This window comes from Crocodylus porosus, unplaced genomic scaffold, assembly GCF_001723895.1.
Source record: "Crocodylus porosus isolate Cpor-Errol unplaced genomic scaffold, CroPor_comp1, whole genome shotgun sequence".
Lineage (NCBI taxonomy): Eukaryota > Metazoa > Chordata > Crocodylia > Crocodylidae > Crocodylus > Crocodylus porosus.
The window spans coordinates 62,782,965-62,799,784 of NW_017728918.1; the positions used below are offsets into that span (position 1 = coordinate 62,782,965).

General features: G+C 41.2%; 1 protein-coding gene across 3 annotated transcripts in view; it reads left to right on the top strand.

The window, feature by feature from the left end:
• Nucleotides 1-9,587, top strand: part of SH3BGRL2 (SH3 domain binding glutamate rich protein like 2) — a 57,998-nt gene extending 48,411 nt beyond the window's left edge. For all 3 annotated transcript variants that reach the window (XM_019537665.1, XM_019537668.1, XM_019537667.1), the window contains exons 3-4: nt 5,494-5,574; nt 7,317-9,587. In XM_019537665.1, coding sequence (XP_019393210.1) covers nt 5,494-5,574; nt 7,317-7,331 — 96 coding nt within the window. In that variant the 3' untranslated portion in view covers nt 7,332-9,587. The remainder of the gene's footprint in view (nt 1-5,493; nt 5,575-7,316) is intronic.
• Nucleotides 9,588-16,820: the final 7,233 nt, after the last annotated feature.

The window sequence follows — 16,820 nt, forward strand, 5'->3', positions numbered from 1 at the left end:
CTGCAGGTTTTTCCTCCCAAGGTAGAGAACCTTGCATTTTTTGGTGTTAAACACCATCAGGTTCTCGTCTGCCCATTTGCTGAGCTTGTGTTGGAATTGGGGTTAGAAGCATGTTTCTGTGAATCTGGTCACACTGTATTTTCCCCCAGAAGCATAAGCACAGTCACAATAACATAACATTAAAGGTGGCCTCATAGCTGGAGTTGGCAATCTTTTGCTTAAGTAACAAGGATGGTGAGTATTGTAAATAAACTGCCCTCTCCAAAGCCAGGCAAGGGAGGTAATGACCGACTTCATTAGGAGTTTTCTGCCTGAACCAGAAAAAATGCCCTGGACAAACTAGAACTTCTTGAAAGCTTAATTATAGTTTGAGTCAAATTATTCACTGGTACAGGCTGCAGTGGAAGCTGTTTGTGCATTCCAGAAGGGCACTGTACATCCATTACGGTTTGAACTCATTGTCTTACTTCACTCCATTGCAGCAGAAAGGTTCTTAAAATGTCTGGCTCGGTTCCCTCTTGCTGATGAATTAAAATTTGCAGGAGTGTCAGGTGTCAGGGGAAGCTCACCCCTTATCTTTGTAATGACCTCTCCCACCATCATGAGGCAGTAGTTGGTTGTGGCTTATTATTGTTAATTTGTTTTAATACTGCCAAGCCAATTCTGATGCAGACTTGATGGTGTTTGGGTGCATCTACATGTGCTATTAATGTGCCTGAATACATTCTGGTGCAGTTTGCACCAGAGTCATCTGCTTCCTGGGTGCAGTCTTCATGCAGCAATTGGAGCTGTGGTGAAGTAGCTTTGGGCTGGTAATAGGTCTGGGGGACTCAGCTCCAGGCTCTGGGTGGTGGCGTTGGGTGGCGGAGAGGCTGGCTGGGGCAGATGGGCTAGGTGGCGGGTAGCCCCCTCACTGCAGCACCCTTGTGCCCCAGCCCGCCCCTGTCACAGTCTACATGTGTGTTTGAATGCACATAATTATTCAGCTCTAAGATGGTACTGATCAGGAGAAGTACTATCTTACAGTGGAATTAACTGATTTACTGCACTCTCATATGGTTGCATGTGTAGATGGTGATGCTTTACTGTGGAGCTAATTAGTCAACTCTGCAGTAAAGCACATGTATAGATGCACCCTTTGTGTAGATTCTCCAGTCTAGCTCTCAGAACTCAATGATTTCCTTCAATATCCTTTGTGAAGCTGCTATTCAACCTGTTTCTTCTAGATGTTTAAAATAACTCTTAAAACATCCTCCAATGGGGCAACGACATGACTGCCATAACTGCACTATCAGCTTATGTGGCATTCTGGTGTGTCAGAAGCATCTGCTTTCTTTGGATGTATCTGTTTGGCTGCTCAGTTTGAATTTGTGTTGACCTAGGACCAGTTCCTGGTGTCAAAGTGGTTTGTTAAAAAAACCAGATGTAAATTGGTTAGGGTGAACTATCCATTCAGTTTTAATACATACATACTTTGAAAGCTAATTACAATTCACTGTACCCCTCACATTAAGAAAATTAAGAGGAACTGAAGACTTGCTATTTTTGACTTTGCTATTATTTTCAAATGGGATGGTTCCCAGTGCCTGAATAATAGTTAGTAGGCAGTCCCTGTGCTCAGGTGGCCTTTGCTAGTCCTCCTGTGGCACCATGTTTTGAGGGAGCCCACATCACCACTGTGACAGTAACTGTGGGGTCAGCTGCTTGACTACACTATTTTTCCATCTGTCTTGAATACTGAATCCCCCCTGAGGGTAAAAGCAAGCAGCTGTCCTAGATAACATACATAGTGAAACAGTATGGGTAAATGAAGGAGAAACCCCCCCTTGAAGATCACAAATGGAGAAAAGCATGGCATTGAGAGATGACTAGAAATATAGGAACATAAATACATGATTATTGAATAAATGGAAAGTGTTGCTGGAATAGTTGCATCCTAAGCCAGCAGAAAGCAAATGTTTACAATGGCGTAAAGCTTTTTTATTTTTCCTGTAGCTGCTAAATGTGTTTTTATTAAAGGCCAAACCAAACTTTCAGCCTTTTGTCAGCATCATTATGTCTTCTGGGGTGTGGAGAGGTATGATCCCTGACCAATACAGTAGGCAATCAGAAGGCTCGCCCATAGATGCAGTTATACTAGCAAAATTGTACTATCCCCAAGTGCACCTTGTTTTGGGGGATTTTATTATTCAATTTGTACAAAGCATAGGGGATAGACCACTACCATTACACAACCTAGTGTAAAGCTAACTGCTCCACCTTGCAGTCACTGCTGTGACTACAGTGTATATAGACCCTTAATCTAATGCTCCACTGAATATCTTGGTGACATTCTGTAGCTGGACATCCTACAGTGACCACAGATTTCAGAGGAGCTACATTTTCCATACAGATAGTGTATGCAGTAATAGTGATAGAAATTATAATTTAGACATGCTCCCTAATAGGAGACTGAGGGAGTTGTGAATTGGGAGATGGTCCCTCAGCTAAGGAGCAGCTAGCTAGTTAGTTAGCTAGAGACAAAGGGTCTTCAGTGGTTGGCTTCTGCTCCACAGTTAAAATTTGTTATTTTTATTCCAGAAAAAACAAATAAAAGATGGAAAAGGGTTCCATGAGACAGCACAGTGTATGTCTTTTCCCAGAGGGAGCCAGCATTTTATTTTGGATAAGTTTTTTTATTTTGTTTTGTTTTTGTTTTGTTTTTTCAGGGAGCCTGTGTTTTGGATCCTGCCCAAAATCATGGTTTCTGGGAAAATCGCAAAAATCGCAATTTCAGTGGGTCCCTTGTCGCAGAGCTCTCAGGTGCCCTGTGACTGAGAGCAGAAATGGCTTGGGAGAGACCCCTAGTGGCAGGAAGGGGGAAGCTCAGCTGCCAGTCACCAGGACTGCACAGGTGCTGGTTGCTAGGGCAACCAGGGAAACTTAGAGACAGGAAGGGGCGGAGCTTAGCCCTTCTTAAGCCCAGGCAGGAGGCCAGTTTCCCTCCGGCAGCTGAGGGAGGAGGAACTCGGCCAGCACAAAGGGAGAACTCTGATGGTGGGAACATTCCCTGATTCTGACTGGGGTTTTGGTGCGCTCGCTGTCTGTTAGGGATGGATTCTTGGATTTTTGGCCAGAAGGTCTAGCTTTTTATGTTATAGCCCAGGGGCTTTGTGTTTTTTTTGTTTACTGTTTCACTGGAGGACCAGGTGAGGCTATTAGAGGTTGGAGGATGCCTCATAGGGACTCCGCAGTAGTGTGGGGGGTCTCTGGCGCTGGAGAAGGTGCAGCATTGTTTGGGGTACGTTGGCCCCAGCCCCGGAGTTAGGGGGCAGTGCGAAGCCCCGGAGTTAGGGGGCAGCGAGGAGCCCCGGAGCTGACGCTGTCAAGAAGCCCCAGGATGGGCAGTGTGAGATGAGCTAGAGGGCGCCGGCGAGGGCGCAGGCTGAGGGACAAGCCCAGGAGCATCTGCACAGCACAGGGAGTAGGACAGACCTGAACAACACCAGATATATCTGCGAGGCTTGGGCTGTGGTGTAAAGGGAGGAAAGGAGCCACAGATAGTGTCTCAGGCACCAAGACAGAGAATAGGCAGCCTCCCATTTGATTAAGATCTTCCAATCAAACAAAGGACAACAAGGCGTGGCAGGAGAGAAGTTGGGCGGTTGGTTGATCGGTGTTGCGGGACCACTAATAGACAGCCCCGAAGAGGCACAACTGTCACATCCCCACATATTGATGTAATAGAAAAGCAAACATAAGCAGGTCATGCAGACGGAATCTAGTTTTGTTAGGTATATAGCTTAACACCCCTATGCTCTTTCAAAAGAACCAGATCTTATATTTTGCATGCAGCAATAGTGCCTCCAGGAATTTTTGCTTCAGAGACTGAGTTTGAAAGAAGCAGCATTTGGAAAATTGACATTAAGTTCACTTTTGAAGATATGTCAAACGTGCTTCTGGGCATGATGGCTGCAGTCAAGCCAAGTTCTCAATAATATGCTTATCTCTAGACATCTGTTTTGTCTGCTTGCTTCCCCAGTGCTTAGAGACAAGTATATGATTAAATGCCTTGTTGGATCAGGGTGAACATCTCCTAGATGTCCAAATTTATTTTCTGGGCCTTCTAGAACTATTCTGTTTTTGTTTTCTTTGGGAGAAGGGAGAGATGGGAAAATTCACAAATAATATTCTTCTATCTAAATGATGGAAGACACTAATATTGTTAAAGATGTAACTAGTAGGTTTAAAGAGTTAGATACCTCACAGATTGAATAGGATCTAGACTTTAGTGTAATCCTACTCCATCCTATTTGACTCCCTGAAAAAAGCATTGATATGTCCACACATCATCTGAATCTTAAGAAAAAACAGTAAAGAGGGTGACCCACCCACCTTTTGTATTATTGCTTAAGTACCAGTTTGGGTATCTAATAGCTGGAATTGGATCTTACCCCTGGTCAGTCAAAACCTTGTATATTGACTTCTCATATCCGTGACTTGATTTTCATTAATCTGTATTTGCATCATCATTTTTCAGGCTCCTTTAAGTCCAGTGACTCCTTATGTACTTTTCAAATTTCTCTTCCTTTTTTGGATCTTTAAAAGTTTAACCTAAAAACCTTTTGAATGGCTTTCCTTTTAATATAAAACTTGTACATACTTAACAAACTCCATTAAAACTAAGCTTCAGAACCTGATCCTGAGCAGTACTAAAACATGGTATTCTGTTTTATAATAGAAACTTGTTTGTTGGCAATGTGTAAAATCATGTAATCTATTTATTTATTTTTAAATATACAGCTACAAAACTGGCTGGTTCCTGCTTGGTGATTTGACAGGGTACACTTTTAATGAGACTGCTGATCTTTAACAAAAAGATTATTGAAAGACTTCAGCTGATAAACTGGAGAAGCAGAAAGGGCCAGACGGCCAACTCCCTCAGCCTTCTATTAGGGATCATGTCTAAATAATAACTTCTATCACTATACTTTCTGTATGGAAAATGTAGCTCCTTTGGCATCTGTGGTCATTGTAGGATGTGGAACTACAGACTGTCAACAAGATATTCCATGGGGCATTAGATAAAGGGTCAGTCTAAACTGTAGTCACAGCAGTGATTGCAGAGTAGTGCAGGTACTTTTAAACACGCTAGCTTGTGTAAAGGTAGTAGTTAGTTGTTTGAAGATGCAAATTTTAAAGGTATGCAGGCACCTAGCAGGATTTTCAATTTGACTCGAAGAACACTTTATGTAATTTTTTTCTATGCAAATAAATCATTTTTTTTAAAAGAATAAGTTCAGCCACTGAACATTTTTACTTAATCACTGAAGAAAATGGAAAACAGAGAACTCTCATTATATTTAGAATTGTTGGGTTTTTTAGAGAAGAGCACAAGTACTCTTTCCCTGATGGAACTGCATATCAACTAGACCTGTACTAGTTTCAGATATTAAAATATTGAGCTGAAAAACAGCATTACAAATGTTGATTGATATTTTTTTTTCTTTCCAGGATTATGATGGGTTTTTTGAATCGAAGGAAAGCAACACTGTCTTCTCATTTCTTGGGCTGAAACCTAGCACAGCATCAAAGGTGACCATTAAATTACAGACCTTTATGAAATTCCTCTTGCGATACTTAGCTTTGAGAAAAGTAGTAATTTCAGCACACTCATGCTGACCTTTTATTTTTGTACCTTTTCTTGTCAACCTGGCATTAACAAGTTAATCAAAACTGGAGCAATCAGAACAGAAAAGCTTTTTAGATCATACTTAATGTATTATTACCTGCAAATTATTTTCTGACTTCTGTTAGAATCTATAATTATTTATCCTCTTTTAAAATTAAAAATTGGGGAACAAATTGTGTTCTCAGTTACAGCCATATAAATTCAAAGCAAGTGACATCACAGGAGTTATTCATGCAGTTACACTGGTAACCACGAGCAGAATTTGGTCTTTATCCTTGGAGTATGTAAAGCTGATGATACAGAAATCATTCTCTTCCTCTGGAAATTACAGTGGCCTGGGAAAACAGCCAAACATCAGTCAATTTTTGGTCAGCAGGCATTTAAAAAAACAATCACTTTAGGATGCTGGTGAAACCACTTGATTGTAGCAATTCCTTCTGGGGCAGTTAAAACTTGAAGGATGTATATAGTATGCAAGAGACAGGCTAGATGCAGTTAGCTTCGGGGTAGTAAAGACAATATATATTCTGACATGTTAGTTCCTGATGGAACCCTGTCAGAATCCTTTTTCTCAGCATCAAATTTATCTGTGCAATGGCTCAAATAGCTGGGGGAGTGTTTTTTTTTCTCAGTGCCTCTTAATTTAGCTGCCCTCTTGCTGTATCAGAGCTGCATCCTGGATATATTTGCATAAATAAGGATTCCCCCTTTAAAGGAACTTACGTGTTGCTTCTGAGGTCTGTGCAGAGGGTTGAGAATTGCAGAAAAAATGTCTTCTGGCAACCAGCTCTTGAATACTCCTTGCTTCAAGCAAGAGTCTGAGGAAAAAGAGAAATCTGCTTGGCCCCAGAGTCAGAAACAGCAGGTGCTTTGCTGTTGTATTGCTACAAAATAACCTGTAGCTGGCTTGGAGAGGAGTGTGCTCCATAAGAGCAGCAAGTAAGAGTCTTAAGGAATGCTACTGATCACCAGCAACACATTGGGTGCATCTACACGTGCGTTAATGTGTCTTTGCTACTACACATTAAGTTTAGTACCACATAAATGCACAGTAGCTGGTGCTAATGCGCAGTACCAAAGGCGTACGTGCACAGTCTTTTTGTGATGCTTAATGAGTAGACTAATTCTACTGCATGTTAGTGCATTAGCACAGTTTTTGCCATGATACACTAATGTGCAGTAGAATTAGTCTACTGCACATTAAGCATCTTGTGTAGATGTGCCTATTGAGACTTATTCAGGGTAATGTACCTCTCAGCACTGACTAGAAATACTGTGGTGGTGGTATTACCATCTTGCAGTGAGAGAACACCGCAATTTTCTCTCACTCCCTAATGTGCAGTTTATACTGTGATCTCAGGTGTTACTTGGAAAATAGGTAACAACATTAGGATCTAAGACAGAAATGAGATCTTCCACTGATAGTAGTACTTAGCTACTTTGGGAATTTAGAGATACCATCCTCACTGCATCATGTGCATTTGCTTTTTCATTTGCAACAATCTCTAAACCTACATTTGGAAGGCATAATATTTGTTCATGCCGGTTAATTGTGTGAGCAAATACACGCTTAAGTCCAGTACCTAAGGAATAATAAGATGCATCTAAACAGAATGAATAATCAACATTTTTTTCTCCTATACAGAAGTCAGAACCCTAGAACAATCTTTTGGAAGCTTCAAGACACACGTGTCCTGCATGAATAACCTTGTTGTTCAGCACATGACTGCTTCCCTAATGGATCACTGTGATAAAAGCCAATGCGCATCATCACTATTTTGCTTGCCATTGAGGAAATGCTTTCCAAGGAAGTGGAGTTAATGAGGAGTGTATACAAAATGGGATAAAGGGCAGGATATTCTTCCTCCTTTTTGGAAATACCTACTGTTTTTGCTCTTGTTTCCAGATTGCATTCTAACTGGCACTGGTATTCTAGTTAATGCTGAAGATATAGGTGGGTAATGAGGAATGGAAATATGACATCTGTATTGTCATGGATTCACACATTTGCCATATCTCCTTCCTATAGCTTGAAATTAGTCATGACATAAATTTGTTGCAGCAGTTACAGCTTTGATAGTTATTTGGAAGCATTGCTAGTCTTGATATAGCAGGTGAAAATAGACTGAAATCTTCAGACATGTAAAACCAAGATTGCACTATTTCTGCCCTCAGTGTATTCGGTGCTGTTTATGCTAGAACACATTTATTGTAACAGACATGAAATACTAGCTTCTTTCATGAAAACAAACACCCTACATGTCTCATACGATGATTTGCATTGCAAATGGGGGCTTAAAATCAATTAGTAATGGAGAGAAGCTAAACTGACAGTGTTTTGACATCATATTTCTTTTTTCCCAAATGCAAGTAAGTTGTTCTAGTGATATACCTGAAAACAACTGGTTTGTTGGCAAGTGCATGTTAAAATGTGAGGTGGTCAAAATTGTGTGTGCGTAAGTTGACAAGGCATTATCCCAGACAATCACATAATAGGATCTCTCATTTAGATCTGATTTCCCACCTCAGATTCTACAGCTCTTGATGGGGCCTTGAAATTAGCTTGCCAAAACTGGGACAGATTCTTCTTCCCATCATTGATTTGAAAAGCGTTTTACTCCACAGTTAGCCCCATTTGACATTGGTGGTGGTACTGGTATTGGTAGGACTCAGTACTGTAGGGTGCTGAGCATACTGGCAGCCAAGCATGTAAGCAAGGATTTAGCTGACAGAGAGCAGAAGGCCTAATGACTTGGAGTGGGATCCCCAAAGGCACTGGGATTACTCACATGTTAATGTTAAGCCTCTGCTGAAGTGCTTTGCTGGAATGGGCCGTGGTAGTCAGGATAAAAGATAAGGGTAAAGGGAGTAGATATTGGCCCTGTGGCTAAACAGTGACTATTCAAAACAAAACAAAAGAAAAACTGAAAGTAGACAGTCTAGCCAATGACTTGTCTATAATCAAGTCTAATTGTATTAGACATCTTGAATCTCTTCCATCCTGTAAAACAACAGCTATTGAACTTTGGTAAGTTCAATAGCTTCTGCTCAAGCATGGCAGCTTTACTTCACAGCTATCATGTAAGGATTTGACCCTGTTATTCCAATAAAGGACTAAATATCACATGGCTGCTGAGGTGCAGTCACAGGACTATGCAGTTTATTGAAGGTCAGCACTCCTGTGAAATGCACATGTGCCAGAAGACCATCTTTCTTGTAAGCAAACAAGCAATCAGGAAGCAACCCACTCTAATGATTTCCATATGCTGCTATAACAAGTACAGTACCCTATGATGCTAGAAGACAGGAGCACAAATGATTAACAAGGCATACTGATAATACTGCATGACTGACATCCACAGCTGCCAACTGTTGCTGCTTTGCAAAGAGCATGTTTTCCCTTCTTTTAACTGGCCTTGTCTCAACTTGTCCCCTGTCCAGTCACTGCTGTGCTGTGTTTCCCTTTACTCCATAAACAAAGGCCAAGAAAAACTAAAAGCTATGGAGAACAATTCCTCTCAAGCAGCTCCCGTTAAAATAAAGGAGCTACAGAGGAAGAACATGCAGAATTTGGTCCTGTGGTTATACCTATTTCTTACTGAAAACCTTGCCTTTGGCACCTCCAGAACAGGAATCCAGAGCAGGAGTTAACAGTTGTAAAATATAATGGCCTATCATAAAGACTGTGTCAACATGACAAAAGTCCCATGTTTTATTCAGTTTTAACCTCCATGTAAAACACTGAAATTCAGCAAATTATGTGAGCATTGGTTGTTCCCTTTTGTTAAAGGGAACAGGCTCTGTATACCCCTTATGAATGCAAGAAAATTTACTCAAGTAAATATAATGTACATAATTACAGAAAAAATTACAGAGCAGCCATCCTGGATTTATCACATACTTGATATGTTGTACATCTAGAACTCCCAAAAGTCCAACTTCTGAAAACACTTACACATGAATAAGTATATGCATGAGTAGTCCTATTGGTGAGGTTCCAACTCTGTTAATGTTAATAGAAAAACTATTGATTTCTGTGGGACCAGAATGAGTTAACCAATTACTCATGCATTTAAATACTTACAACCTTGAGATCTAAATTCTAATTGAAATTCAGTTGCATTAACATTGTTACTCAAAAAAAGACTTCTTTTACCACTACATATGCCTAGACACAACTTTTGCTGACCTCTGATCTAGAAGATAAGTTTAGCTGCAAAGCTGTTCTTCTCACTGGCATGGAGTAGCATTATAAATGCAATAAAAATCCTGTTTTTGAATATTAGCCTAGTTGACCTGATTAAACCATAACTTCTTGAATATGAGTTCTTTCTGTTACCGACTTATTTTTGTAATTACTAAAATAAGTAGCTTTCTGGTTCGTTACACAAAGGACGCATCTACACAAGACACTTACTGCACAGTAGCTTAATAACATTGCACAGTAGTGTGCTGGTCAGAAACCATGCTAATACGCTCTGTGCAGTGTTATTAGGTTACTGTTCAGTATGCGTCACAAAAAAACCATGCATTGGTACTACTGCGCATTAGCTAGCTACTGTGCATTTAGTTAGTACTTCATTAAGCAAGTACTAAACTAAATGCACAGTAACTACCATGCATTAATGAATGTGTAGACGTGTCCAAAGTGACCTAGAGTTCTTTTTAACCAGTGTTATAATTATGAATCTCAACAAATTTAAAACAAAAGCCTCATTGAAGCTAGAGACAGTAGATGAAAGAAATGACAAGTATTACTGCTAAAAAAAATTAGCAGTACAAAAAATTACATCAAAAATGAAATGATCCTGATTCTGAGCCTGTCCCAATAGTTGTCCCAGTTCAAATTGGCCGAAGATCAGTATCAGGCCTACTATGAATTAAACACCAGAAAATGGCAGAGTTAATGCCATTAAAGAAATGGGAATGTGGTTTGGTAAGGACTTGGAATCTGACTTAAAATCCTACATCTGTTTCTAAATGTGTGCTTACATTTCCTGCATGCTTCACTGAGACACCCTGTCGGTTCCCCAAGGCCAGAATTTGGTCCTTACACACAACCAGCAATGTTTCCTTTTTGCCTTGGTTACCTTGTAGGAAATCAGTGCCATCCACTTGTATTGGTTCACTGTCGCACAATTGTCAGAGGAAGCATTTGACTTGAGGGGATGTGCTTGAACGTTCACTGTACCAGTGCATTTAGTAGGTATGTTTATTGTACTTTAATGAGTGAAATTGGTGCCACAAAATATTGGAGAGTGCCTTGCCTGAAGTAGGGCTGTTACTATAGGCGCATCTTATTTGCATTTAGGCTAAGAACTCAAGAACTTGTAAGTTTGTTGAAGTCAGTAAAAAAAATTAAAAAATGAGTGTGGGGCCTAAGAACAATAAGACACAAGTTGTAGGGCTGAAATGCTTTTTTGATATTTTTTTCTGAGTTTTGGAGGACCGTACCCCAAAACATGGTATAGCTGCCTACTGTGCAAGTGAGACAGCATTCTAATGCCTTGGGCCAGCACCTTAGATGCTTAAACTTCCATTGATTTCAGTATTTGTTTAAGCATCTAAGGTGCCTAACTTTGAATCTGGCCTCTTAGTCCAAGGGACCAGACCAACCTCTTCCCACTTCCTCTCCAGCTGTTTTAGCACCTGAGTCTATATCTCTGAACTTTATTTTTGCACCTGTGAACTTACCTGGGTGACAAAAATTCTGCTACAGAACTTGCCCCCATTTTGGTTGGCTTGGGCATATCAGCATCTGTCTCCAATGCCAGCCCATTGGGAGACACAAATGTGGTAGGTTTGGACCAAAGTCCCGTGAGGGGCCTGTTCAAATTGCATCTAATACATGGAGTTTGGTGCAAAGCAGAGGGGGTACAGCCAGTTTCTTTCAAAAACACAGCTGGAGGAGGAAGGGGTGGTTCTGGTCTCACGTACAGCTTAGAGTACATGCAGAGCATGTGTTCCTTCCTATTGCCCAAGACTCTGCATTTTTGTTGCACTTTGGCACTGTTTGAAGTGGAGAGTTGTACGATGCTCTTCACACCAACTTATCCTCTTGATTTGCTATTAGGGTACTCTCCTGGCAGACAGGAGATGCAAGTTTGAACCACCTCAGGCTGAGGCGGGCCTAGAACTCCATTTTCTGACTTTCTGGGCAGGTGCTGTTATGCTTAGTTATTATGTACAAAATTGCTTCTACTCCTGGCATTATTTAAAAGAAAAGAGCAAGCCAATTGTCCATACCCAAATGGATGACTTGGGCCTCTCAGTCCAGGATCCAGTTTCAAGCTGCAAATCCTAGTCTCCCATAGGCACCTAACTCAGGGCTGCAGTCAGGTGCCAAAGTCCAAGAAAGAGGTGGGACTGCAGTTCCCTGCTCTGGATGGGGTCTCCATGCTCAGCGTTCCTGGCTGTGGTGAATCCTGTACTCACCCCGTTCATCATACAGGGACCATGCTTCCATTCCAGGAGCGGAGCACTTGATAGGTGTGGCAACACTGAGCATCACTGTGCCTAAGCCCCTTTGTGAATCTGGAATGTACACTTCATTTTTAATAAAAAAAAAAGAGAAATGTTTTAAAATAATCTTCTGGTTGATTCACATAAAAAATATAAAAATAGGAGCCTAAAGGTCCAACTGTTAGGCAGTGGTCCCAGGTCCACTGTTAGGCAACACCAACTGATCCAGTCACTGTATGCCCCCCCCCCCGGAGCTCCTGTTAAAAGGAGCTGCCAGACACTCAGTGGTTTTTAGACTCAGCTCACTTATTTAGGAATCTTAAGTCTTTGACAAGAGTTTTAAGGCAGTGGTGCCCAACCTTTTGGCTGGTGCCTGGTCTGTCCATGGGCTGGATCTTGCTAGTGGTTCTGATCTGGCTGTGCAGGGAGGGTGGGGGGGCAGCTTGTCCCCAGAACAGCTGGGCTGGGGAAGGGGATTTGACCTGGCCCCAACACAGCCTGTGGTGGGGAGGGGGTGTGGCACACTCCAACTGTGGCACAGGATGTGGGCTGTGAGACTTTGGCAGTGGGGAAGGGCAGCTGTATTAATTCTCCTGCTTCCCTGCTGCCAAATTTCCTGACTGGTGAGGAGCTTAGAGGGCCAGTTGGCATGGCTGTGTGGCCCACGTTTGCCCCGTGAGAAGGAGGTTGAGCATCCCTGGTTTAAGGCGTTGCAATTGGCATCCAAACTGCTTCAATTTTTGTTTCCATTTGGCTGAGAGAAGTTTTGGCTTAAAAGAGTAAAGACGGGTTTTTGTAAGATGTTATATTTTTGGGGGTTTTGTTGTAAGTTTCTCCTCTTTTTCTCCAGGAAATGCTGAATTTTGTTAGTTTTAGGCCTTGGACACAACCTGTTTACACCAGTGTAAAGAAGTGGGGGGAACATTCAAAATAAAGCCCTGCATTAACATAACTCACTCAGAGCTGGCTTAGAATTGGTCCAGGAGAAAACCAGGAATAAAAATATACTGGTGTAAGTGCCACTAATGTTGGTGTTGTGTGTTTGCAGCTTATCCTGGGGTAAGCATTTGCTCAAGGCAAATAGGCTATTCCATACTGCCTGCCACTTAGTGGTGAGCCACTGTAATATCCATCCTGGAAACATTCTCTACCCTGTGACAACTGGTCATGTATCAGCGCACATGCCATGTGTCCAGGCCCATATTTGCTTGACTAGTCCCACTAATTTCATTAGAATTACCTGCCTGAGGAATGTAGGGAGGATATGGCACAGAGTATTCTCTTATGTAACGAATAAGAAATGCAGAAAGTAGAAAACAGATTAGCCTATTAGATGACAGGCACCATGTCCCCTGCCAATGGAAGACTGAGCTGTACTGTTTATTTTCTAATGCTTTGTCCTGTCTGATATGTAAAGCCTCTGGTTTGCACAGTTCCCATAATATTCCTGTGACATCATACATCCAGAACTGATGTTCTTTGTGACAGCATAAATGTTTTGTAATTGGTGGGTTGGGGAGGGCAGAGTAAAATGTGAGCACATTCTAGACAGTTTGTATAAAATCATGTGGAGTTTCAAATTATATGTTACAACTCTGTTTACCTAATAAATAATGTTTTAAATGAAAGAAGTCACTTGGACTCTGTAGTAATGTGTGCCAAAGAAAATAGAGAAATAATATTCTTAATCCTCATCCAGCCCAAAGTTCCCTCCAGCACAGTGATTCTCAACCAGGGTGTCGGGGCACCCTGGGGTTCTGTGAGATATTTTCAAGGGTGCTGTGAGTTACTGCACAATTAGGTGTGCAAACACCTACATATGACTCATAAGACAGAACAAGAGATTTCAGATAGGAATCTACAGTGTCCAGAACACTGACCTCTTGTGTCTGACTTCTTTGGAATAGAGCAATAGCTCTATTATTTTTTTGGAGTCAATGACTGAGTGAAAGTTCAGGACTGGCATTTTTTGATGGGTGTCTTGAATGCAATGGTGTCTTGAGTCCAGCAAAGCTGAGAACCACTGCTCTAGCAACAGTCTAGTTCAGTCAGCCCTGGATGAATGGGAGTGCCACAGTACTTCTATTACTACATCAGCCCTTAAGCAAAAAGTATGCATTCTCTTCTGCAAGGGACTGAGCATCCTTAGTTCCTCTTGGCTTAGAGGGAACTGTGATACCCTGCATGCCTTCACCAGCAGGCCTAAGTCCCAAAATTAAAAAAAAAACACAGGAGCAACTCATTGGCTTACAGCATATGTTTTGATACTACATTCATTGGTATGAGCATCAAGGAAGCTAGGGGCAAACTCTTGGGTGGTAAATTGAAATCAGGGAACCTATGATATTTTGTACCAGCTGAAGAAAGGGACCCCCATAGTGGGGATTTTTATGTACTTAATTTATAAAGCTCAAGTTTATTGTGCTTATTTGGAATGAATATAATCAGGACCACTCCAGTCAGCACACTGGAATGAATATTTACTGGGGTACTTTGGAGTTCTGTATATTTGGTTAAATGAACTTAAATGGATGTAACTTGCACCTTCTTTCATCCCTTACAGTCAATATAAGTTACATCCATCAAGGGTGCCCTAGATCACTTTGTAACATAGAATTTACACCCCTTTATATTTGCCCACTGAAACTGGTCCGTTACTTCTGGCCTAAACATTGCTGCGATTCCCCTGTATTCTGGTTTGTCACCTGCTATGAGAAAATAAATACAAGAGGACATTAACACGCAGTGGGTAGTCAGGCTTACAAAGAAAGCTCGACCCATACAGAAAAGCAGGTCAGATCCTCAACTGATATAAATCAAAATAGTTCCTCTGAAGTAGGTGGAGCTGTCAGCTTATAGCAAGGTTTGGATTGGACCAAGTCTATTTAAAATAGAAAGACTGGAAGGAATTTGGAGATTCAGATTTACTATCTGTACCAATGAGCAGAAGCAGCCACAATTTTGCTGAAGAGATGGCAATTAATCTAAGCTTATACAAGTGAAAGAGTGACCAGATGTTCCTTATTTTCTGTGTATAGCCTCATTGCTTCCAAGTAAAACTAGTGGAATGCACGTTCCATAATACTTTGCATGTAATTTCCATGGCATGTGCACAAAGGCACTATCTTCATGCTATACACCTTTAGAAAACTTTCTTTCATGGACAAGACTGGCTGTTTTGCTTCATGTTCTCCACATGGTGATACATTTGGTCTGTCGCACTATTCAAGGATCGGCCATATACAAAAGAAATTTCTATCCTAAGATGTAATATGGATTTGAAAATCTTCAAACAAGGCTTTTAAATAAAAGCGTCGGGCTCAGAGCTCTTTTGTAAGTGTGTATGCATTTTCACCGGCTTTCCCATCACTATGCAAAACTTTCTAAGTGATGAAGGTTTCTCTTGGACTATAATTCTTACTTCATTTTCTGACACAAGTCAATGGAAAGACTCCCATTGCTGATTTCATGGTCTTTGGACAATCCCTTAATAGTCAGATTTTCATTTCCATCTGCAATAGTCACATACAGATGCTTTATATTGTGCTACATAAACAAGCCTGTGGCTCCGATTTGCTGTTGTGGCTATTAAATTTATTGTAAGCTAGTTACTTTCATAATTTGAGAACAAAGGCTATGATTCAAATCCATAATGAATTATGGAAAAGTCCTCTGTGAATTCAGTGCTATTAAATTAAAGAGGTCTCTAGATATTGCTCTAAAAGGAATGTTATCATTTTTTAAATCTTGAACCATGCTGTACAAAGGGATAACACATTAATGTTTCTTTTAAATTGTTCAAGTGACTTTTGTGGCATTTTATAGGATGTTCTGATCAATTGGTGGCAAACAGTGTCAAGCTGATACCGAGTGAAACTACAACAAACACCATTTGCGGAAGATGTTATGGCTTCTTTTCAGTCTATTAATCCATCAGACACTCCCTGCTTTCTCCTTCGTTAATGGAATATTTATATCATCCTTTTCTGGAAGCTTGGTGATTAGCGTGTTGGATAGCCAAAGTATCTACAGCTAAGAAAACTGCAAAGGCAGCCAGTTTTTTTCCTCATCTTTTGCTGCTGATGTCAGTGCCAACTTTCCTCACAAGGTAACAATGTAAAAACCTTAGAAATGAGGTAGGTACAAACACAGTCCCACCAGCACATAAATGCCATCCCTTCTCATTCAGGGTTTAAATCCATTTTGTGAAGTGAACAGCCTGGTATAAACGGTGAAAGAATTACAGCTCTTTCCAAATACCCCAGTCATTGCTGTAAAAGACCATGTCTTTATTTGCAGCTTACTTACAGCTTACTTTACCTTTAGTAAGGGTGTGTGGGGGTGTGTTTAAAAAGAAGCAGCACAATGTGCATTCGGTCTGTGTAAGGGGACATTGACGGCTCATCAGAAAAGGCTAATAACTAATAGTTCTGATTTCATTTGGGGCAGGTCATGTCAGACCAACCTGATTGCCTTTTATGATCAGGTCACAAAGGCAATGGATGCAAGTGTCGCTGTGGACGTAGTCTTTCTAGGCTTCAGCAAGGCCTTTGACACCGTCTCCCACCCCATCCTCATTAAAAAACTAGGGGACTGTGGACGGGTCATATTCAACCTGGGAGGAAGTGGGAAGCAGAGTCCCCCAGGGCTCGGTCCTTGGGCACGCGCTGTTCAATTTCTTCATCAG